The following is a 23,283-nucleotide window of genomic DNA, read 5'->3' as shown; positions in this document are numbered from 1 at the left end:
CAGAGGAAGGGGCAGGAGGGGGATGAAGGAAGTTTCAAAGCATTTGACAAACACATGCCTATGCCAGGTATTTTTGTTATTGTTGCTGTGGCCTGAGTACGGAGGGCTTTGAAAAGCTTACGTGATTCCATCATGCTCCAAAATTTGAGAGATACTTTGACAGAGATATGCTAAGACCATATGCTGCTGTAATTGAGGGTAAAATCTGGCCCTGTGATTCCTGGAGGTGATGGATCAAGAGCAGGGTGTCTTTACCCTGGGTGCACATTGCTATCAACAGGGAAGATTTTTTTTTTTCAAAAAATGTTATTTTGAAATAAGAAACGAGTGCAAAGATCGTACAGAAATGTCCTGTATATCCTTCACCCAGATTCCCTAATGTTGGCATCTCACATAACCCTGGGACATGCGTAAAAACTAAGAAATCAGCAATGGTACAGTACTATTAACTAAATGAAACATTTTATTCAGATCTTCCCAGATTTCCACCAGTGCCCCACTTTTTTTTCTGTCCCAGGGTTCAGTCTAGCATCTCTTATTGCATTTGTCCTGTCTTCTTGGTTTCTTCCAATCTGCATTAGTTTCTTAGTCTTGCCTTGGTTTTTTTAAGATCTTGACATTATTGAAAGGTACTGATCAGGTGTTTGGTAGAATGTTCTTTATTTCAGTTTGTCTAATGGTTTTTCATAGACCTTGGCTATGGATTTTTGGGAAGAATATCATGGGGGTGAGATGCTCTTATTATGGCATCACAGAAGGGGGTTCTGTGATCTCAGCATGACCCGTTACTGATGATGCTTACTTTGATCACTTGGTTAAAGTGGTGTCTGCCAGATTTCCCCACTGTTAAGTTACTGTTTGTCCTTTTCCATGTTCTATTCAATAGGAGTGGGTGGCTAAGTCCAGTCCACACTGTAGGAGATGGGGAGTGCCAGCTGTTTTTATTCCTATCATTTCAATTTGTTTCATCCTCATGGCTTTATTATCACCTCACTACTTCTTAGAGATATGGTTGTAATGAGCTAGACTCGCCCAAAGTTACTCAGCTATAAATGGTAAAGCTAGAATTTGAACTTGTATCTGTCTGGCTTCAAAGGCCACGTTCTTTCCACTTCATGTTATTGTCACCAAGTAAAGAGGATCTCACAGTCTCCAAGGTGGAAGCTCCCTCTCAGCTTGTCTGGATGGTGTTTTTCAAATCCATCCTTGGAGTGTGACCCATCAGTGGGTCATGAGGTCAGTCTGTGGGTGGCATTTTAAATAACAACATAAAGTAGAAGTGACTAGAACAGAGTAGAAAATAAGAGTACGTCATACAAGTAGAACATTTTTATCTCTATATCTTCTCTGTGCTTTGCTACCTTTATCCTTGTATGGAGATAAAAATAGCCCTCCCATAGGCTTGTTATGAGGATTGAATGGAATGATACACATAAAGTGCTTAGAAGAGAGGCTGGCTCATATTAAGTATTATATAAATATTAAGTATGTATGTATGTAAATGAGTCATGATGTAAAATGTATTTCTTATTGCAGACTGCAATCAAGATGTCTGAAAACACTGAACTCACATCTGTGGACGACGAGTTGGCAGATTTATGACCCCCAGCTTGTAGCCTATTTTTTAAAAATAAGGTTTTATTGGAACACAGCCACACTCATTGGTTTAGGTATTTTCTATGGTTACTTTCGGGGTATAGTGGCAGAGCTGGGTACTTGCAACAGAAACCCTGTGGTTCACCAAGCCTATCATATTTACTATCTGGCCCTCTAGACCAATGCTCCTGCCTGGAGGTCATCTCATAATCTAGGGAATATTGGACACCTCTTCCTGGGCATGTGGTCTGGTCATGCCACTGTCCTTGTAGGCATGCTTGCTCTGCAGACCACTCCAGGCTATGTGACTGCTGGGCCCTTGGATCTCCAGAAGCTCATTACTCTTCTCTATTAAACTGATGCCTACATGGTGAAAGGCTAAAAACATGGTACTTTGGTTAGGGTCCCAGCAGGAAACAGATGGCCACTCAAAATTAAAATAATTGGTGAGGGCAGAGTGTGGGAAAGTAGCAGAGACCTCAGAGGCTCATAAAAGTCAAGATTTTACCACCCTAGGCATAAGGAGATAACGAGAGGGGGCAAGGCCTATACTGGAAGGAGAGAGTCACTTAGAGAGAACATCTTATGAGGACCAGTGACCTTTAGTCCAGGGACACAGAACCAGCTACAGCTGACCCTGGGGTGGGGATCCAGGAGAATAAATACCTTGACCTAATTTTCCTCCATCTCTGATCTCCTATGGGGGGACCCCATTGACCAAAGTGAGATGGAAACCAGAGAGTATGGGACCCATTGATGTGGCTCATACAGAACAGCTTTCCAGGCCAGAGAAGGCTGAAAAGAGAAGGTTGGAGAAGGCTGGAAAGGGGATCTGGAATGGCAAATCTTAGATACCCAGCACATAGCATTGATTTAGGAAGCCAGATTTATTTACCTTTCCTAAGCTCCCCTAAACAAGGACTTTAGGGGAGATTGACATAGCTTTTCCCTTTTACTGCCTTTTCTTCTTAAATCTGTTAGCTTCCCGATAGCTATTGTGGGTTAATCTTCCTGGATCTTATCATCATGAGAGGGATGGAAGGTTATGAACAGAGACACAGATAAGCTACTGTGTGTGTGTGTGTGTGTGTGTGTGTGTGTGTGTGTGTGTGTGTGTCTGAGCCTGAGCAGAGTCTGATTAATATGTGGATTTTCATTAAAGTTATTCCTCATGTCCCATCTTTTGATCTCAGAAAGGAGTTGTGTCCCATTCTTCTATGCAGTCCTGCTCATGTCCAGCAAATGTGTGAGTCGACCTCCAGCCCCTTGGGAGAAAGAGCCAGGGGAAAAAAGGCTACCTAGGCCGAGAAGTGTCCCCAGAGTAATCTGTTCCTTTGCCAGACCCCCTGCTAGCCCAGACTTCCTTGACTGGCACTTGATATCTTATAGGCCCCCAAATCCTGCCACACAACTACAGCTTGTCCCCTGGAGGGGCTTTTCTGACCAGTCCAGAATGCTCAATTTATGAAAGATCATAAGCTCACACAGGGGAAGGGGCTGGCTTGGGCCACCACCTTGCAGCAGAGCTGGGGCAGAATTCAGGATTGGAGACTCTTATTAGTTTCCATCTTTCTTTTACAGAAGATGAATGTTGAAGTCTTGGAACCCTGGGAATGAACCTGGAAAAATTCAAAATATGGTCGTCTTAGGCAAGTTTCCTTGTCCGGCTCAGCTGCTGAGACCACACATCTGGACCCTCAGTGCCCCGACAGCAGCTCTGTGCAGGCAGGATGAAGTACAGGCTTAGGTCAAGCAATCAGCAGTCAAAATCCACACTCCCACCCATGAGTGGCTGTTCAACCTTGAACATGTTACTTTTTATGTTAATGAAACCCGGTTTTCTAGTCCTATAAATTTGGGGCTATCATCAACCATTAAGTTATATTAAACCCAATGCCACACAGGCAAGTACCTAGCAGTGTCCAAAGGCCCAAAAAATGACACTTTTTCATCTTTTCTCTTCCCTCCAATTAAAAGACTAGTGGAATATCCGCAACTACTTTGACCAAAAGCCAGAAGCCAGCCAGTTTGAGCGTAGCTGTTACAGCTTTGTGTTCTAAACCTAAGAAATGGGGACCCCTCACACGAGAGTGGGGAGGCTTCTGGATGTGCTACAAATTCCATCTCATTTTCATGGACTCAAGTGTTAATTAATAAAATCTCAAGGTTCTCCTCCCTCTTTCCCCTCACATTTCTTCAGAGAAACGAAGAGTTCAAACTCACAGCTCAAGCACTCAGGTTTTAAATTAGACAACTTTGTCCTGACAGGAACCAAGTCACAGCTGTCATACCTGATTACTTTTAGAGTTACTACTAAACCCTTTGTATGGCATGAGCTGCCACTGTTCAAGGCAAACAGAAAGACTTCACATTTTATCATGACAGCCCTGGAGCTATCCACCTCCCTATGTTCATTATTCTCAGCCTGTCTTTGGAAGGGATGATGTGGCATCCTGACAATCGTATAGTGAAGAAAGCAGACCCCATGGCCTGTCACTACAGCCTAGGGATTTTAAGCCCCCAAAGTGCAGCAAAACCCACTGCCTCCAGAAAGCCAAGGAAAATTATTTCTGGGGGACATAGCTGCCTCATAGCCTTCTATGAATGAACCATCATCTTTCATGAGAGGCAACCATTGACCCTCAAGTAACCAACCAATAAGAACACCCGTACACAAATGCCCACAGGTGTTGGCTGGGATTGGCTGGCTTGTGGATGATGTCACAGTTTCCCTCCTCTGACTCAACAATGCCATCACCACTGAAAAGGCTGAGCCCTGACTGCAGCTCTTGCAGACAGAAAAATTCACCGCAAGCAGAGCACCTTCTAGATTGCTCCTGGAGTGTGGGGACAACAGTCTCTCCTGTTCAAGTTACTGAATCCAGAAAAAAGATGAACTTATGAACATGGGAAAAGAAATCCAGCTAAAGCCTAAGGCAAATGTCTCTTCTTACATCCACTTTTTGCTGAATTACAGAAACAAATTCAAGGAGCAGCAGCCAAATACCTACGTTGGCTTTAAAGAGTTCTCTAGAAAGTGTTCGGAAAAATGGAGATCCATCTCAAAGCATGAAAAGGCCAAATATGAAGCCCTGGCCAAACTCGACAAAGCCCGATACCAGGAAGAAATGATGAATTACGTTGGCAAGAGGAAGAAACGGAGAAAGCGGGATCCCCAGGCACCCAGACGGCCTCCATCATCCTTCCTACTCTTCTGCCAAGACCACTATGCTCAGCTGAAGAGGGAGAACCCGAGCTGGTCAGTGGTGCAGGTGGCCAAGGCCACAGGGAAGATGTGGTCAGCAACGACAGACCTGGAGAAGCACCCTTATGAGCAGAGAGCGGCTCTCCTGAGAGCTAAGTACTTCGAGGAACTTGAACTCTACCGTAAACAACGGAAACAATGTAATGCCAGAAAGAAGTACCGAATGTCAGCTAGAAAGCGGTGCAGAGGGAAAAGAGTCAGGCAGAGCTGATGGATCCAGTTTGAAAAAATAAAATGCCATTCAATCATATTTCCTGTTCCTGGTCTCATGTGTGGCATTAGAGTACCTGTGACTGACGCTTTGTGGAGGAGAGAGTGGCTTGGTAGAGAGAGATTGGGGCAGGGAAACTGATCCTGAGGAGAGGAAGGGAGAGGAGGGGAAGGGAGAGGAGGGGAAGGGAAAGAAGGGGAAGGGAGGAGAATGGAAGGGAGGGGGAAGGAGTGGGATGGAGGGAGAGAAGGGAGAAGAGGGGGAGGGAGAGGATGGGGAGAGAAGAGAGAGGAGGGGGAGGGAGAGGATGGGGAAAGAAGGGAGAGGAGGGGGAGGGAGAGGAGGGGGAGAGAGAAGGAGAGGAGGGGAAGGAGAGGAAGAGGGAGAGGAGGGGGAGGGAGAGGATGGGGAGAGAGAAGGAAAGGAGGGGAAGAAGAGGAAGAGGGAGAGGAGGGGGAGGGAAGAGAAAGGAGGGGAATGGAGGGGAGGGAAAGGGAGGGAAGGCTAGCTTGGAGAGAAGTGTCAGCAGTAAACAAAAGGTGTGACTTGGACCACTGGGTGGGAGTCTCCAGGTGTAAAGTAGCAGCAGTCACGGAGGTAGAAGCACCCTGGTTCTGAGTGGTGATCCAGGTTAGATCCAGTCTTTTAGAACTGCATGAGCCTTTAGGGGATGAAAGGTAATACAGTGATTTAGAAATTCAGGGTCTGGAAGCAAACAGGTCATTTGCGGAGGATTTTCATGTGCCAAGCCCTGTGCTGGGTATGGAGAGGCACATTACGCACTACTGTTAAGTTCCCGCCCTATAAAAACTTTCCTTCTGACAAGAGAGATGGACTTGGGCATAAATTGCAGCACTGCAAAGCAAGATGATGAAAGTGAATATGGAAAGTAATAGGGGAGGGACTGGGGACCACCCACCAAGCCTATGCTGCAGTCTTCATGAAGGAAGCAGCCTTATTCCACTTGACAACTTTGTAGGCATGCTGGCAAAATTCCCGTTCCCCATTCCCCACAGCTGCTATTCCAACTTGGCTCTGCTTCCCTTCCAGCCCAACCTCCACCCTCTCAGGAGACACCCTCATTTTCTGCTTCATTGAGAAAATAGAGATCCTCAGATATAAGTGCTCTCAGCTTCCTTCATTCTGGAAATGTAATCCATACTCATCCTTTCCTCTTGGTCTCACCCCTCATGGAGAGCTAACCCCCTCCTGCTCTTGCTGCCTCCTCCTCGCCTCCCTGGGGCCCTTGCTCCTTACTGTAAGGGTGCTGGCCCTCCAGCCTGTACACTCATACAAGTTCACCTGATGCTATGATATGGTGGTCCCCATCTTAATGTTGGCAGGACTTAGGGCAAGTTCTCATTCCTCTGAGCCTCATGTTCTTATCTGTGCAAGGAGGATAATGCCTGCCTTACAGGCTGTTTTAGCAATTAACTGAGGTAATACATGTAAAAGTATTTGGCATAGTCCTAAACCTAATAGGTAATATAGCTGATATACTCTAGGGTGGTTGTTCCATAATCCTTTCCCCCTTTCCTGGTGTTCACACCCTTGTATAATCCCCTCCTATTAAGTGTGGGCTGGACATGTGACTTTCTTCTAACCAATAGAATGTGGCAAAGGAGATGGAATGTCACTTCTGTGATTATGTAATGATAATATTACATATTGCTAGCCACTGTTCTAGGGATTCTCCTTGCTGCTTGATGAAATAAGTGGTCAAGTTTGAGAAGCCCATGTAGCAAGGAATGACAAGGAACTGTGGGAAATGTCTAGAAGCTGAGGGTGGCCTCAGACCATCAGCCAGTGAGAAACAGAAGTTCTCAGTCCACCAACCACAAGGAACTTAATACTGCAGCAGCCACACAAGTGGGGAGGTGAATCCTTCCCCAGTCAAGCCACCAGATGAGAACTTGGCCTTGGCTGACCAAGGTCTCAAGCAATGCACCCAGCTAAGCTGTTACTGAACTCCTGACCCCACAGAAACTGTACAAATGTAAGTTTAAAACTATAAATGTTTAAACCATATGAGTGTATTTTGTTTTAAGCCACTAAGTCTGTGGTAATTTGTTACACAGCAATAGAGAATACATTACTCAATAAATGCCCTCTTCCTTATAATTCTAGAAGAGATTGTCTTTAATCTTGTTTCCATCTCCAGCCTCTACCTTCCCCATTTAATTTCCTTTCCTTTGTTACCAATATCTTGAAGGTGGAGGGCCACCTCCTACCCTCCAGTGCTAATTAGATCCTGACTTGTATTACCCTGTAGTGGTTCCAGTTGGGTTGTCTTGTTTCCAACCTGAAATGTGGGCTCTTGGTGGGCAGCAGCTGTGTGATGTACCACACTCCTCTCTGGGAAGAGGGCCCCAACACAGCTAGGCTCCAGCCCTCATGCCACCCCTTTCTGATTTCCTGTGTGATTAATTATGTGAATGCGGGTGGCCAAGTCAGAGTTGACAACAGTTTGCAGTTCCCCTGCTGAAAACTAACTCCATTAACAGTCCTTTATGAAAAAGACAACAGGAGGGTCTGAATCTGCTGGTTTCTAATGACTGTAATGTAGTGACAGTGGAAAGAGAGGGAGGGAAGGAGGAGGAGAAGTTGGGGGAGCCTGGACCTAAGATAACGGGTAAGAGAAAAAGTAGGCAGACAATCTGGTGTGGTGCCAGCATTCCAGGCCCACTCAACTGGCCTCAGGTGCTCCTGTCCTTGAGAAGAGGAACGCAGGCCCATCACCATCTCGATGACTGAATCACTCAACTCTGATCCTTCTCTCCTCAACCCTTTTCCTGTGTTCATGTAGTCATTAATTTACTTACTCATTAATTCAACAGATGTTTATGTAAATCTTATGCCTGCAATATAACAGCAACTATTCTGGTGCTGGGAATACAACAAGGTCCCTCATGTCTCACATTCTGGTGAGGAGAGACAGAGAATTAAAAAAACAACAAATAGGCCAGGCGCAGTGGCTCACACCTATAATCCCAGCACTTTGGGAGGCCGAGGTGGGCGGATCATGAGGTCAGGAGTTCGAGACCAGCCTGATCAACATGGTGAAACCCCATGTCTACTAAAAATAGAATAATTAGCCAGGTATGGTGGCATGTGCCTGTAATCTCAGCTACTCAGGAGGCTGAGGCAGGAGAATTGCTTGAACCCAGGGGGCAGAGGTTGCAGTGAGCCGAGATCGTATGATTGCACTCTGGCCTGGACGACAGAGTGAGACTTCATCTTAACAAACAAACAACACAAATAAATACATCAGATCAGTTTTTGATAGTGTCAAGTACTCACTAGAAAACAAATGTGGGTAATGAGATAAATGATGATGTATAGGGTAGAGGGCACTTGAAATGGGTGGCCAGAAGTTTTCTGTGGAGCTGGCATTTGGTTTTGGATTTACAGGGCAAGAAGGAGCCATACAAGCCAAGGTGTGCGAGAAGAGTCCTCCAAGCAACAGGGAAGCAAGTGCAAAGGTCCTTGCAGAAGGGAACTTGCCATATTAGAGGGACAGACGGAGGCCAGAGCGACTGGAGGTGTGAACAAATGGGCGAGACATGGTTGGAAGGGTGACGGCCTTGGCAAGGGGTTTTTGTGGAAATCTAAGTGTAACTGAGAGCCACAGAGAGATTTCAGTAGTGGAGAGCCACATGCTTCCATCTTTGACTTTGTGTTGCTGATCATTCTAGAGTCTTCAGAGACTACCAAGTGCCAACAAAGGGATTAACCCCTTGCCCCTCTAAAGGACTGCAAGAAAGAAGACACTAAATCCATGGCATTTTTTTCCTTAGGAAAGAAGGGAGATAACGAGAAGCCTCCACTTGGTATTCCTTGGAGCAGCTGGAAGCTAAAAACCAAACGTGGGAACTGTGAATCCTCTCTCTGGGATATGTTTTCTTAGGAAGTGGAGGAAATGGGTGGGCATGAGTGGCAAAATATTCCAGGGGAATACTTCTTCCTGGGCCTTGTGGGGAACAATTCCCAACAGGCCAGTGGTTCTCAGCTTTAAGCCTGTGTTAGAATCATCTGCAGGGCTTATTAAAACACAGAGTGCCGGGCCTCACCCCCGAGTTTGATTTAGCATTTCTGGTAGTTGGATCTATAATTTGCATTTCTGAAAGTTCCCAGGTGATACTGATGCTCCTGGACCCAGGACCACAGACAAATTCTCCTTCTTGTAGCCCCTTATTCAGTCTGCGTAAGAGGCATGGCTCATCTGGTGGGTTTGGGAGGAGGAGCGGACCATGCTCAGTTAGCCCTCCCCATCTCCCTAGCTGCAGAGCATATTCAGACAGCTCTCCAATCAGTTCATCAGTAATAAAGGTGACATGCTGATCCTCATCTGTTTTTCTCTTGCAGCTGTCAATTGATTCTGCACTTGAAGGGGGAATAAGTATATTTATTTATTGGGTTTCCCTCAAATTCCAACAGAGAAGGTTGATATCAGTTGCAAAACAATCAACTGGCATCTGGGCCACATAGCAGCATAGGAATCTTGGTTTCAGCCTCCACTAAAACATCAATTATTTGGGGGCAAAAAATGTGCAGTTCCTGGGCCTTTAAGATAGGAAATCAGGTCTGTGGATGGGGTGAGGTCACCAGGATGAGGTCACAAAGGCATTGATGCCCCTTTGTCCTATCATGTGACCACCTGTCACACTTCCACCAAACAGTATCTGCCCCACAGGTGTGCTAGGGACTAAATGAAATGCCTGGGATATCATCGTAAGTGGTGTCTGATGCTAAGGAGTGCCCTAGGAATGGGGGTACCTGCCCGGTCTCTAAAGGATGGGTTCAAAAGGCAAGAGCAACACACAAAAAGATAGTTTCAAGCAGGAGAAACAGCTTGGCAAAAGGCCCAAAGGGGATACGACCCTTCAGGCTGGCCTTGGTCTCTGGGTTGGATCACCAATGACACAATGAACATTTCGTTATGAGGCCATCCCTTAAAGTAATTGCGTTGCAACAGCCCTCCCTACCCAGTGCTCCATTTCTAATGCTTTCTCTGCTCTGGCTGCTGGGTGACATTTCTATTTCTCCTCTTCAACGGTGAAATATTTCAGTGGTTGTCCATCACTTATGGGAGTCTGACATGGCATCACCAGGCCACTGGGGCCTTGCTAGTTGTGCTGTCCCTGATACTCACTGTGGAAGGCAGTTTCTGAAATGGCTCCCAGTGATCCCCAACTCCTGAAATTCATACTCTGTGTAATCCCCTCCCTTTGAGTGTGGGCTAGACCTGGTGGCCAAAGTGATAGGATTTCACTTCTGATGTTAGGCTGTGAAAGGCTGTGACTGTTGTCTCTGGCTCTTCTGTCTCACTTGAAGCAAACTGACATGCTGAAAGCTGCCCTGTGGAGAGGCTCATGTGGCAAGGAACGGAGGGTAGCTTCTGGCCAACACCCAGTAAGGAACTCAGGCCCTCAGTCAAACAGCCCGCAAGGAACTGAACCCTGCCGATAACCATGAGTAAGCCTGGAAGTGGACCACTCCTCTGCTGAATTTTGAGATGCCTGCAGCACCAGTGGACACCTTATCTGTAGCCTTGTCACAGACTCAGCTAAACTATACCTGATTCTTGACCCACAGAAACTAATAGGTGTTTCATGGCACTAAGGCTTCTGATAATTTGTTACAAACTGAAATGATGAGTACAGATTTTGGCATCAAGAGAAGGATAGTGTCGTGACATATACCTAAAAATGTGAGATAGCTTTGGAACCAGGCAGTGGGCAGAGGTGAGGAGTATTATGAGGAGCTTGTTAGAGAAATCTTCAATTGCCTCAAAGACAACTGAAGACACTATAGAAATCTGGACTTTGAGGATACAGCTGGTGGAGGCTTAAAAGAAGTGATGAACAGATTATTGGAAACTGGAATGTCTTTGTCCATTTTCTATTGTCTGTAACAGAATATCTGAAGCTGGGTAATTTGTAAAGAAAAGAAATTTATTTCTGACAGTTACCAGTTACAGAGGCTGAGGAGTCCAAGGTCAAAGGGCTGCATCTGGTGAGAGCCTTCTTATTGGTGAGGACTGCCTACAGAGAGGACTGCGCATGTTGATGTGCCTGCTCAGGTCTCTCTTCTTCCTTTTTTTTTGTTTTTGAGATGGAGTCTCACTCTGTTGCCCAGGCTAGAATATAGAAGCGTGATCTCAGCTCACTACAGCCTTTACCTCCTGGGTTCAAGTGATTCTCCTGCTCAGCCTCACAAGTAGCTGAGACTACAGGCATGTGCCACCACACCTGGCTAATTTTTGTATTTTTCATAGAGATGGGGTTTCACCATGTTGGCCAGGTTGGGCTCGAACTCCCAACCTCCAGTGATCCACCCACCTTGGCCTCCCAAATTGCTGGGATTACGGCACGAACCACCATGCCTGACCTCTTCCTGTTCTTATAAAGCCACCAGTTCCACTCCTGTGATAACCCATAAATCCATGAATGGATTAACCCATTCATGAAGACAGGGGTCTCACGATCCAATCACCTCTTTAAGTCCCCACCTTTCAACACTACCACACTGGGGATTAATTTTCCAGCACATGACATTTGGGGGACCCATGCAAACCGTATTATGGAGGAAAGACATCCTTGTTAGGTAGTGGTAGAAAGCTTAGTGCCACTATTGTCTGCAGTTACATGGAAAGCAAAATATGTACCTAATAAACCTAGTGATTTAGCTATGGAGATGTCCAGGCAAAGTGCTGAAAATAATTTCTTCTTACTGCTTATGTGAGAAGAGAGAGGAAAAAAAGTTAAAGTGAGCCAGGACCTGATAGTTTTGAAAATTCTCAGTATCCCAAGTCAGCAAAACGTACTAAAATTAAGAAATGGCTTTTGAGCAGCACTGTCAAGAAAAGATGTGGCTGTGGAGCCTTTGGTTAAGACCTCAGAAAGATCAAAAGATCATGGTATTATTCAGTCATACAAAGGCCCTTTAAAGAGATTAGGGTAGGCCTCACAGATCCTCCAGATCAAATAATAGGGACTCTAGGAAGCGAAACGGCTGTCCCTTGGCCATCTTTTCAAGAGGCTCAGGTTGAAAAGTGGTTAGTCCTCAAAGAAATTTGTGGGTTTGGCTTTTGTGTAATAGAGGGAATCTCAGTGCAATTTATAGAAGAACCAAAAAGTTTTTGAGAAAACCTGTAAGAAGAAACATAGCTGGGACAGAAACGAACAGAGACATAACAAAATAAAATGAGACCATTGGACCCCTAAAATTCGCAGCAGGAAACAGACTGAGAAAACAAGTCAGCTTTAAACACAGGTTTCCGTTCATGAAAAAGGAAGGATTATTCAGAAGGAAGAACTAAGAGCTTAGAAGGTGGAGCTAAGAGTCATGGAGAATTATCCCCAGGCTTTGAAACCTAACCAAGAAACTTCCAGTCTTTTCCTGGCTGGATTTCAAAATTGTTACGGACCAGTGACGCCTTCGTACCTCACATTTTCTTCCCTTTGAGTAGCAGTGTTTATAGCCATTGCTCTATGCCTAATCTGCCATTGTATGTTGGGCATATAGGGGGCAGATAATTTATCTCGTTAGCTTTTCAAATCACCAAATCTGTAATAACAGTATTCTAGAACTTGTACTTAAGGAATTATACCCAAGAGCCTCATCCACACCTGCACCTGATTTAGATGATGAGATCCTGGACTTTCAGTTGGTGCTCTCATGGGAGGAGATGTTTAGAGACCTTGAGAAGGAATGATTATGTTTTGTGTGTGGAAGGGACATGTACTTTGCATGTGGAAGGGACAGAAATCATTGGAGAGCCAGAGGGTAGACTGTGATAGGCAGCTTCAGAAATGACTCTAAGTGTTCTTTCTCTTCTGGTATTCATGTCCTTGGTGCAATCCCCTCCCTTTGTGTGTGGGCTGGACCTAGTGATTTGCCTCTAAAGAATAGAATACAGAAAAAGTGATGGAATGTCACTTCTCATATCAGGTTATAAAAGATTGTCACTTCTGTCTTATCCTCTCTCTCTGGCTCTACTCTCTGATGAAGCAGCTGTGTTGAAAGCTTCCCTTTGGAGAGGAACTGAGGGCCGTCTCTGGCCAATAGCATGGAGGAATCCAGCAAACAATTATGTGAAGAAACTTGGAAGCATGTCCTCCCCTCCAGTTGAGCTTTGAGATGACTGCCACCCTAGTGGACACCTTGATTGAAGCCTTATGAGAAACCCTAAGCCAGAGAACCCAATTAAGCCACACTTACATTCCTAACACACAGAAAATATGAGCTAATAAATGTTGTTTCAAGCCACTAAGCTTTGGAGTAATATGTGACACAGCAATAGACACCTAATGCACCTGCCCTAAGGTCCTGCTACACTGCATTTTCCCCAGAAACACTACACTCTCTCCCTCTCCCCAGGGCCTTTGCACATACTTCTCATGGCTGGGATCATCTCTCCTACCTTTCAGGTCTGGTAGACTTCAACCTGTTCTACAGGACTTAACGTCAGGTATCCCTTCCTCTAGGAAGCTGTCTTTGATGCTCCAACTCCCTTTTGTGTTCCCATAATAGCTTATGTAAGTCCATACAATGCTATCCCAATGCACAACACATTATAGCAACTGTCCCCCCAACTGGTAGAGAACGGAAGGGATCGTGCCTTATTTATCCCAGTGCTCTAAAATTTAACACAATGCTTCACATGGAGTAGAATGATAATAGCACACTTTTACTGAGTGCCTACATCATACCTGGTAAGAAATAATTCAATGCAGGATTTGGGCTTGTGTTAGATGATTTGGGTACTGTTTGAAGTCATTTAATGCAATTACTTTACTCAAGAAAAACATTCAGTGAGAGCAGTACTTTAAACACCCCATTTTACAGACAACTTGAAGAGCAGGTTAGGTGCTCAGTTCATGCTTGATCGAAAATGAACAACTGAATCATGAGAAGCATGTTGTTTCTTCTGTCCTGTGTCTCCCTTCTATCAGGAACTCTATGCAAATACCAGAGTTGGGCCAGAAGGCCTCCTGGGCATCTGGATATCCACTTTGTGCTTGACTGGTTATGCTACGTAGTTTGCTATTTCCAGATAAATACCTGGAGGTATCCCTGGGTGTCTCAAAGGGAGGGCTTGGTTAGCACCCAGAGAGTTTGATGGGCACCAGAAACCACATCTCCAGCTCTTTGCCCACAGCTGTGCCTCTGGCTCCCAGACAGAATCAGCATTTTCCTCTCCCCACACCCTGTCATTATAAACCATGTAAATTCCTCGATACCCATGTTACAATGAACAGATGCGGCTCTGTATTTTTAATGTATTATCTGCAATTAGCAGCAGTGGGCATGGAAGAACTCTGTGGTCCCTGGGGCTGTCCCTCACAGATGCAGCTGCGAGTACATTTGCGATAAAGAATCTGGCCAGGCTCCTCTGGCCTGCACAGCCCTGGCAAGTGGGTAAGGGAACTTCCATGTGCAAAGTACCTACTCTGCCAGGAAGTGGGAAAGGGCCGCCAAGGCCTGATCATCAGTCCACTGCTCATCTAGCCCCGCCTCCCACCCATCTATGCTGTCGAAATACCCAGAGAGGATGTCCTTCATTGGGATCCCAAAGACAGGGCAGACAACAGCCTCCAATGTCATGGGCAAAACAGATTTTTCTAGGTTTGAGGTCTGCAGTGTAAAGATCTGTGAAATGCAAAAAGAGAATGCTTCAGTGCCCAGGGCAAACATAAGGGGATGGCGGGGAATGCATGGACTTTAGAAAAGAAGGGGGCTGCTTAGTGAGAGCGAACGTATGCTCCTTAGCTCTGTCCAAAGAGGAAGGGCATTTCTTACAATAAACATCATGCTCATGACTGACATGTATTGGGTGTTTACTATGGACTAGGCCCTATTTCTAAGTGTTTTCCAGGCATCATCACATATAATTCTAGAGGCAGTGTCAGCCCCCGGCCAATGACTACCATGGACCTCCCTGTAGCTGAACAAAGTTGGGCTTGCTGATTGGTGGCAGTGAGGGAGAATGCACACCACAGGGAGCTGTGCAGTGTCTCAGTAAGAAGGTAAGAAAAAATTCACTGTAGGATTCGGGCTTGTGTTAGTTATCTGGGGGGAGGGTTCAAGGAAGCAGAGCTTTGCCCTGGATTGGAGACTGTCTGGAGGTAGGTATAATTCTCTGATTGGGTACTTCATAAATTTTATTTACAAGGCAGGAGGAATGAAGGAAGATGAGAGTTGTAATTGGTAAAGAAGCAGCCATCACTCACACCAGTCAAGAGGTGGAGGGAGAAGGGCTGTTAGGTCATCTTTGCATTTTGAATAATGTTCTTGTTTTTGTCTGAGTTCATGTTGCTGAAATGGTCTTGTTTTTGTCTTAATATATCAGGGTCCTAGAGTGGCCTTGTCCGGCACTGACATTCGATAAAATTGTTTATGGTCAACAGGAGAACCCCAAGGTCTAGGTGTGGGTGCCAGGCCAGCTCTCGGCAGCACAAGGCCTTACTGATAGTGCCAGGCCAGCTTCCAGCCATCAGGGGCTGCTGTTCTCCTTCTCAGCAGGCTCTGTTACTATGCCAGTTTACAGAAATAAAGAAATTGAGGCAACAGATTAACTGGTCTTAGTTGTCTCACAGCTGGGTAGTAGCAGAGATCCCAGAGTCCCTGAAAGTCAAGTGAGCATCAAGAGACAACAGAGGGAACGAAAGGGGAGACTTTGTAATTACAGGAAGCCAGGCTGACCATGAGGGGAACTGGTCAAGAGATAAAACACAGGGTTTGTAGTCAGAGATGTCCACCTTGGGAATCTGTCATTGCCACCTACTAGCCACGTGGCCCTGGGCAATTTGTCGAACATGAGAAATTCACTTTATTCTTACATATAATGGCAATATCAAAAGCTGTTTCTCAGGGTCATATGGGAATAGAATGAGAAGACATGGCGTAAAGCACTTATGTACCACTTGGGACATAGATGCTACCCTTAGCATTTACTGCACGCCAGACACTTTTCTAAGTCCCTTGCATATATTTACTCGTCTATTACAGCAACCCTTTATAACCTGTGGCTTGCAGGTGAGAAATTGGAGACACAGAGAGGTTAGGCAACTTGCTGGAAGTCACACAACTATCAAGTAGCAGCACTCAGGCATCCTGGCTGCAGCACCCTCACTCTACCATGTGTCATAGTAGCTGTGGGGTCACTGCTCCTTCTCCTCTCTCAGTGCTCCAGATCATGAGCTTCAAGACCCTAGTTATATTCTGATGGTGATTTAATGCCCTGGAACTCTCAAGGCCCCAGACTTTTGCTTGTGAATGGGTCTAAGCTGCTTGCTTGGCTCTGGTCCAGAGAGCATTCATTTCCTTTTAGAAGGTCAAAACCTTCTTGGCATGACAGATAATATAGATTCAGGTTGCTGCAGTCCATAGATCAAATAAAACATAGTATTGCCTTATTAGTATTTCTACACTCTTCAGTAAGTAGTAGAGTCAGAGAAAACCCTGAGAAATGAGTACAAACTAAAGAGGGTAGAAGAATGACTCAATGCTGCAGCACAAGCCCTCTTTTGGCAAGATTGATGTGTGGGCAGAAGGCAAATGGCTGCTGAGAGGAAATGGGCCAGACTTGGCCGGTCTTCTTCTATCCTGTAATGGCAGAAAGCTGTTCAGGATGGCTATGGCGCACAGCCCAGGGCTGACTCAGCACTGCCTCTTCCTAACCTGTTGAGTGGGTTTATAGATTGTGTCACAAGTTCTGGGAGAATGAGAGGCCAGGATTCCTGGGCCCAGTGTTTCTGATAACAGAGGTCCTGTGTGCCATGACCCCCTCCAGTCCTTGTCCCACTGGACTTGTCCCCCTTGTCGCATTGGGGGAGATGAGGGCCTGGAACTCACAGCAAAATTCTCTCTGTGGCTTGATGCAATCCCAGATCCTCACCATCAACCTTTGTAAGGCTCATCTGTTCTTAATTATATCTCCAAATCCCAAGGCATTTACAACTCTGAGAATTTGGGAAATTTAGCTGCTTAGAGGATTCGTAATAATCACAAAATCCCTGGTATTTACAGAGCTCCCTTTTGCAGACTGTGAAAGGCAGATAGACAATACTGTAGTGGTGAAGACACCCTGAAATTGCTCTCAAGTTCTCTTCACTGAATGCCAGGCCCTTAGTCTGTATTATTTTGTGTAGCTCAAGGGGGCAAATCGCAAAGAATACTTTTCCCCATTACTTTCTGAGAGAGACCAGAGAAAAGAGAGAGGTTAACTTAATGCAGAAAATACACTGAGGGTTGCTGCCAAGCCCCTGCCCTCTTCTCAGGATTGCGCTGCTGAAGGGAGGGGTTCCTGCAGCTATACTGGTACGAGCTGAGCTTGCCCCTTTCTAGCTGCAGCTGACTGGACAAGGAGTGGACACTTGACTGATGGGCAGAGCCAGTCAGACTCTCTCTCTTGATAGTTTGAATTAAGAGATGTGGAAACTGGGAGTCGGGTTCCTGGATTTGATGGTCAGGCAGACTCAGGGGCTTGAGTGACCATTTGGGACCAAGCAGAGAGAAGGGGGAATAGACCATGTAATATCTGAGAGTTGCTTTTCAGCACTTTCTGCCCCATGTATTTGTTCAGCAAACTCTCTGATTCCTAAGCCAGGAGCCATCCCGTGAGGCCATTACTGCAAACAAGCTGAAAATCCTGCTTTGTGTTTTTTGGACACAGCTTCAGTAGACGATGAGGCCAGCACCACAAGGGCTAGATGTACATGAGATGTGAGCAACCACACTTCCCCTCTGATGGGGACAGACAGCCTCACAGGTGAATGGGAGACCTGCATGTGGTCCATTCCAGACACCCCTGCTGCTTTTATTAGAAGCCAACATGGGCCTCCCTTGAGCTGCCAGGTGTTGGGCGCAGCTGCCCCGACCTCCCTAGCTTACAGGAGAAGGACTGAACAAAGTCTCTTCAAAGAAGCCATTATTGTGACACAGCACAGCTGTCTGCTCCCCCCATTGATCTGACAGTGGCAGCAGAGGCTGAAAGTAGCAGTAGAGGCCCAGGAGCACAATTCAATGAACAGCCCTCATTGATCCGTTTACCTGCTTGATGGCTGGCCAAACTCTCTGTGTCCGAGAGACACCCATGGAAGGTTAAAGCTGGAAGGACGCCTTAGGGAGTCCTGAGGACAGTCCAAGATTGTCACAAATGGGAAAAGCAAGCCCTAAAGATACAATTGAGATATGACCTTTCCAATTTAAATCAAGGGAACTCAGATAACTCCCACCGTTTATGGGACAGCCCTGGGGAGGGGGATGGGGTGCTGTTGTGCTTTGTAGTCCTATTTGCCACAGGGAGTAAAGCAAAGAGAATATTTATGTGAATCCATAGGATTGAATCATAAGCTCTTGAACGAAAAGAAAAAGCACATTCTTCTCACCGAGGTAACAATGTGTGGTCACTAGTTCAGAGCTCCCACTGTCCCTAAGCCACAGGATGCAGACCAACACAATCAAAGAGTTCTCTCAGCTGAAGGTTCCAACTGGAGTGTGTGAGTTGGTGGCTTCTACAGTGCCAGCTTTTGCTCAGCCTTTGCTTGGTCACATATTCAGGGTCGAACTATCCTGTCCCAGTGACAATTGTCTCCAGCAGGAAATTCATCATGATCCCCTTTTCCACTTGTCAAGTGGATTCTGGAAATAGTCTGCTATCCTCCCCACCACCTCCCACTAAGATTCCAGGAGCCAGGGATTTAGTCCCTGGAATCCCTGCAGCCTTGATCATTAACCACTCTACCTAAGTGTGGCCCACCTGTCTGGTTGGTCTGCTTCAATCTCTGGTCCCATTTCTTGCTCCCCCATGGGGTAGCAGTTGTATGAAACTGTTTCTGGATGGATGGACTTTGGGCCTACTCTCCCAAGGGTTGGGATTTATCTGGCCCATATCTATTAACCCACAAATGTCCCTGACCTGAAAGTCACACAAATACCTGAATCATGTGACTACCTCATTCCCGAAAATGCCAGTCCTGATGAGGGTAGGAGATTTTGTCTTACAATATTGGGTGGCTGATAGCAAGCACTGGTGTCTGTGCCCAATTCCTGCTCCAATCACCAGCACTATAATCATGAGCATTGGTTTTAGACAAAGAAAGAACTGACTTTGAATGCTGTTCCCACTACTAACTGTATGAACTTGGCAAGTTAGCAAACCACATTCTTCTGAGCCTCCTTCTTCTTGTCTGTGTAAAGGGTGAATTAAATCCTACTCAAGGTGACAGGTGTAGAGCAAATGAGAGAACAAATGAGACCATGAATATAAAGAACTTAGCATAGTGCATCACACCTCATACTAATATGTAACACTCATTGAGAGTTTATCATATGTTAAGTTCTACGCAAAGTGCTTTGTAAACATTATCTTATTTATTCTGCACAGTAATCTACTAAGATCCTCTTATCCAAATTTTTAAAATGAAAAACCTGAAGCTTGAAAGGTTAAGTAAATTGCTCAAAGTTAACAGCTAGTCAGTGAATGAGCAAACACTGATTGTGACCTCATGGAGACCAAAGATGATGATTTATCTAATTTAATGTGATTGTATAATGCCTGTTATATACCAGGCACCCAAAAAATGTATGTTGAATGAGTGTGTGCCTCCCAAGTCAGTGCCCCTTTGCATAGCTGGGTTGAGAGTTCACCTCTGCCAACTTACTGCTTCTCTCTCTCTCTCTTTTTGAGGGAGGGCATAAAGCTGTTTTTATTTCTGCCAGCATTTGTGTTCTTATCCCTAGTGTGGCTGTTACTGGATCTTTTAATACATTCAAACTTTCTATCTGAATGGATACATTTCCATACCACCTACTCTTTAATCAGAGATTAAGAGATCTTAACTCAGAGATTCAGCACTTGGACAGAGCTAGGATTTTTGAGCTAATGTGTAGTTGGTATGGGATTTGCATTTAAAAACTATTTACATTAAAGTGTGACCCACATATGAGAAAATACTTCGCTCTTCACTTCTAGCTCAGTGGTTCTGGCTCTCTCTTTCTTCTTATAGTCTATGAGATGAGAAAAAGATTTCCATAAAGATTTTATGAGTCCAAGAGAAACATTACTCAAACAGGATTTATTTCAAAGGCATCATTCTTGTGGCATGCTGTTTGAAGGGGAAGCAAAGCTCATATTGGTACAATTCTTATACTCAAAGTACAAATTTTGCAGAATATCCTCTTAAGGCCTACCAAGGGAACAACTTCTTCAATTTGGTTCAAATTAGCAAAATATAAAGCATTTTCAGCATCTCTGGGCTCATACTTGAAACCAGTGATAAGCGACAACAAGAATATGATTTTTCCCCATTCATCCTGAGGCAAGGAGAAAGGTAATTACTGTATTGTTATTTTCAGACCTTCATACTCTGGGACAAAAATATATTTATGATGCCCAGTATGTGCCGGGCAATGTGCTGAACACCGCAAGGCAAACAAGGCACATTTTCTGCTCTTAATGACCTCGCTGGTAGGGGAGAGACATGTACCCATAAGCAACATACTACACAGTGAGAAAAGAGTTACGAGAGAAATAGATACAAGCTGGGAACTCACTCTGGAATTCTGTCGGGGCATTTACTGTCTTTTGTTTAGTGGACAAACTCCTATTCATTTTCCTGCAACCCTCCTCTGTGAATCCTTTCCTGATTCTCTGAGACAGAGTCAGTCTTCTCTCCTTGGGGTTGCCACAAATGTTGAAGAAAGGTAAAATGAGAATGACAGCTACTAAATAAGTAATTATTAAGTATATAAAAACTGTTCTGTAGGAGAAAGGGGCAGGAAATAATTCACTGTCAAGGAAGAAGTGGTGATGCCTGAACTAGTTCTTGAAAAATGTGGGGAAGGTCGTTTTGGCTAGGGAAAGCAGGAAGCATGAAGGCATGGCAATATGCATAGTTATGATGTGTTTATAGAACGCCAAGCAGCTTGGGGTAGCTAAAGCAAGGTGCAAGGGAGGGAATGGTGTGGGGAACTGGAGATGATGGGGATGAAGTGACAGAAAATGAGGGATCTGAGTTGGGATGGAGTCCGATTATAAAATCTTCTGTTAGAAAGTTTGTTCCTAATCCTATAGGTGGTGGGAGCTCTACAAATACATTTTAACTTGTACTGTGTATTTAAACTATATATTCAGTTTCGTATATTGATTTTTTACTTAATATCCTATATTAAGCATTTTCAAATTTATTTGAATATTTTTTGAAATTATAATTTTAATTGCCACGTGTTGTATCAGTCACAGGTGCCACAGTTTATGGAACCATTAATATTGGACATATACTATTTCCTTTTCCCCATTATAATAAATAACGCTGCAGTGAACATCCTTGCACATATCATTTTGCACTAGCCTCTCACTGTTCCCTAGTTCCTTGGTATAAATCCCTAAAAGTGGTATCCACATTTCACGTTTTAATGCCTACTGTGAAAAGTACCTTCCAAAAAAGTTGTGCCATTTATAATCCCACCAACAGGACATGAGGCTCTAAGAGGTTCAGAGACTTGCCTAAGATTAAACAGCTGTGAATGGAGAACTGGAGTCAAATGTGAATACTGGTATCCACGGGGCTATGGCAGAACTTCTGTGGGGAGATGGGAGTGGGGTGGCCAGAGGTAATTGAGTCTGGAGGACTGAAAGTGACTTAAGTGAAGATTGATGGTCTAATGAGACAGCTTCAAAGGACAGGCCGTCAATGGACAACACTTGTAATTTCATACTCTCTCTAAAACTGCTTATGTCACCACTCTTCCCACTTGAGAATGTTCAGACCAAAGAGAAATGAAACATATCTACCTTTCTATTGACTGTTAATCCTTTGTAGAATCAGGCATTAGACTGGCATTAGTGATAAGAGCACATGTGAAAACTTGTCTGCTCCTCTAAAATTTGGTTCAAGGAGGATTCCCCATTAATGCCCTGAGTTCACTGCAGAGGTCAACACTGAGCATACACTTCAATCATCCATAAAGGAAAATGGAGGTACGTATCTCTTTGAGGTCACAGCATATGCTTTCTCAGTTGTTTCTTAATTAAGAAATGACTCAATAAAAAATGAAAGATTCAGGATCCAGAGTTCTCTCAATCCTCATACCTTGAATTTACTAGCTAACTTCCCCCTTTGCTTTCTTTCTTCCATTCTTCTTTCCCTCCTTTCTCTTCCTCCTTTTCTCCCATTCGTGGCTACAGATGCTGTCTAGGGCCAACAGGAGTACCAAATTCAGGGAATCAAGTTATCAAAGCTCCATATCTTAGACATCACAGGCTTGAAAGGGATTCAGAGTCATGTACTGCAGCCTACTTCATAAATTCTCTTTACCACACCTCCCGCTGGTGCTTGTCCAGCCCCTCCTTGACTCTTCCAGTGGTCTCGCCAAGGAAGCTATAACCAATTTACTACAAAGGCCTTTGCACTGAGTCACAGTTTGACTCCTGCAACTACCCATTGGTTCAGTTTCTGCCAGTTATTCAAACTTTCTTCCATAGAATACACATTTAGCTACCCCCAAACAGGTGCCATTTTCCTCTCAGTAGGTGATATATTGGAATATGTCTTAGGCTTTGGAGTGAAAAAGACCTGGGCTTCCAATATTGAATCTGCCACCAACCAGCTATGTGCAGTTGGGCAAGTTGCTAAGTATCTCCGAGCCTTAGATTATTTCCTCGACAATACATGATGACACATTTCCCTCACCTCATTGACTAAATGAAATGTCAATTGTATGGCAAATTGTGGATGGCTGTTAGATGCTGGGTCCCCTCACAGTTGCCTTTTTTTTTTTATTATTATACTTTAAGTTCTAGGGTACATGTGCACAACGTGCAGGATTGTTACATATGTATACATGTGCCATGTTCGTGTGCTGCACACATTAACTCATCATTTACATTAGATATATCTCCTAGTGCTATCCCGCCCCACTCCCCCTATCCCACGTTAGGCCCCAGTGTGTGATGTTCCCCTTCCTGTGTCCAAGTGTTCTCGTTGTTCAATTCCCACCTATGAGTGAGAGCATGCAGTGCTTGTTTTTCTTGTCCTTGCGATAGTTTACTGAGAATGATGGTTTCCAGCTGCACCCATGTCCCTACAAAAGACATGAACTCATCCTTTTTTGTGGCTGCATAGTATTCCACGGTGTATATGTGCCACATTTTCTTAATCCCATCTATCATTGATGGACATTTGGGTTGGTTCCAAGTCTTTGC

At 44.8% G+C, this 23,283-nt stretch overlaps 2 protein-coding genes and 2 long non-coding RNA genes across 17 annotated transcripts in view; 3 read left to right on the top strand and 1 right to left on the bottom strand.

Annotated features, from left to right (window-relative positions):
• The window catches only part of LOC105495216 (CUB and Sushi multiple domains 2), a 656,530-nt gene that overhangs the window by 335,162 nt on the left and 298,085 nt on the right, over positions 1-23,283 (bottom strand). The gene's annotated exons all lie outside the window — the stretch shown is intronic.
• Positions 1,098-3,310, top strand: LOC139363300 (uncharacterized). The gene is made up of 4 exons (XR_011623353.1): positions 1,098-1,236; positions 1,537-1,670; positions 2,790-2,842; positions 3,178-3,310. It is a non-coding gene; the product is annotated as an uncharacterized lncRNA (long non-coding RNA).
• On the top strand, positions 3,938-5,111 carry LOC105494677 (high mobility group box 4). Its single transcript, XM_011763337.2, has one exon. It carries the CDS (start codon positions 4,497-4,499, stop codon positions 5,070-5,072), a length of 576 nt encoding a protein of 191 aa, XP_011761639.1. The 5' UTR covers positions 3,938-4,496; the 3' UTR covers positions 5,073-5,111.
• Positions 6,931-23,283, top strand: part of LOC105494676 (uncharacterized) — a 29,999-nt gene continuing 13,646 nt past the window's right edge. For 2 of the 4 annotated variants that reach the window (XR_011623349.1, XR_011623348.1), the window contains exons 1-3: positions 6,931-7,068; positions 8,484-8,614; positions 14,953-15,103. This is a non-coding gene — a long non-coding RNA (uncharacterized lncRNA). Of the gene's footprint in view, positions 7,069-8,483; positions 8,615-13,085; positions 13,230-14,952; positions 15,104-23,283 lie in introns of those variants that run through there. The other 2 variants (XR_011623347.1, XR_011623351.1) reach the window with 2 other exon arrangements.

This window comes from Macaca nemestrina, chromosome 1, assembly GCF_043159975.1.
Source record: "Macaca nemestrina isolate mMacNem1 chromosome 1, mMacNem.hap1, whole genome shotgun sequence".
Classification (NCBI taxonomy): Eukaryota; Metazoa; Chordata; class Mammalia; order Primates; family Cercopithecidae; genus Macaca; species Macaca nemestrina.
The sequence above is the reverse complement of the archived record's forward strand: the minus strand, read 5'-3'. Positions and strand labels throughout refer to the sequence as shown.

What these genes read in the sequence shown, in the direction of transcription:
- LOC105494677 (XM_011763337.2), top strand. Translation starts at nt 4,497, where the DNA reads ATGAACATGGGAAAAGAAATCCAGCTAAAGCCTAAGGCAAATGTCTCT.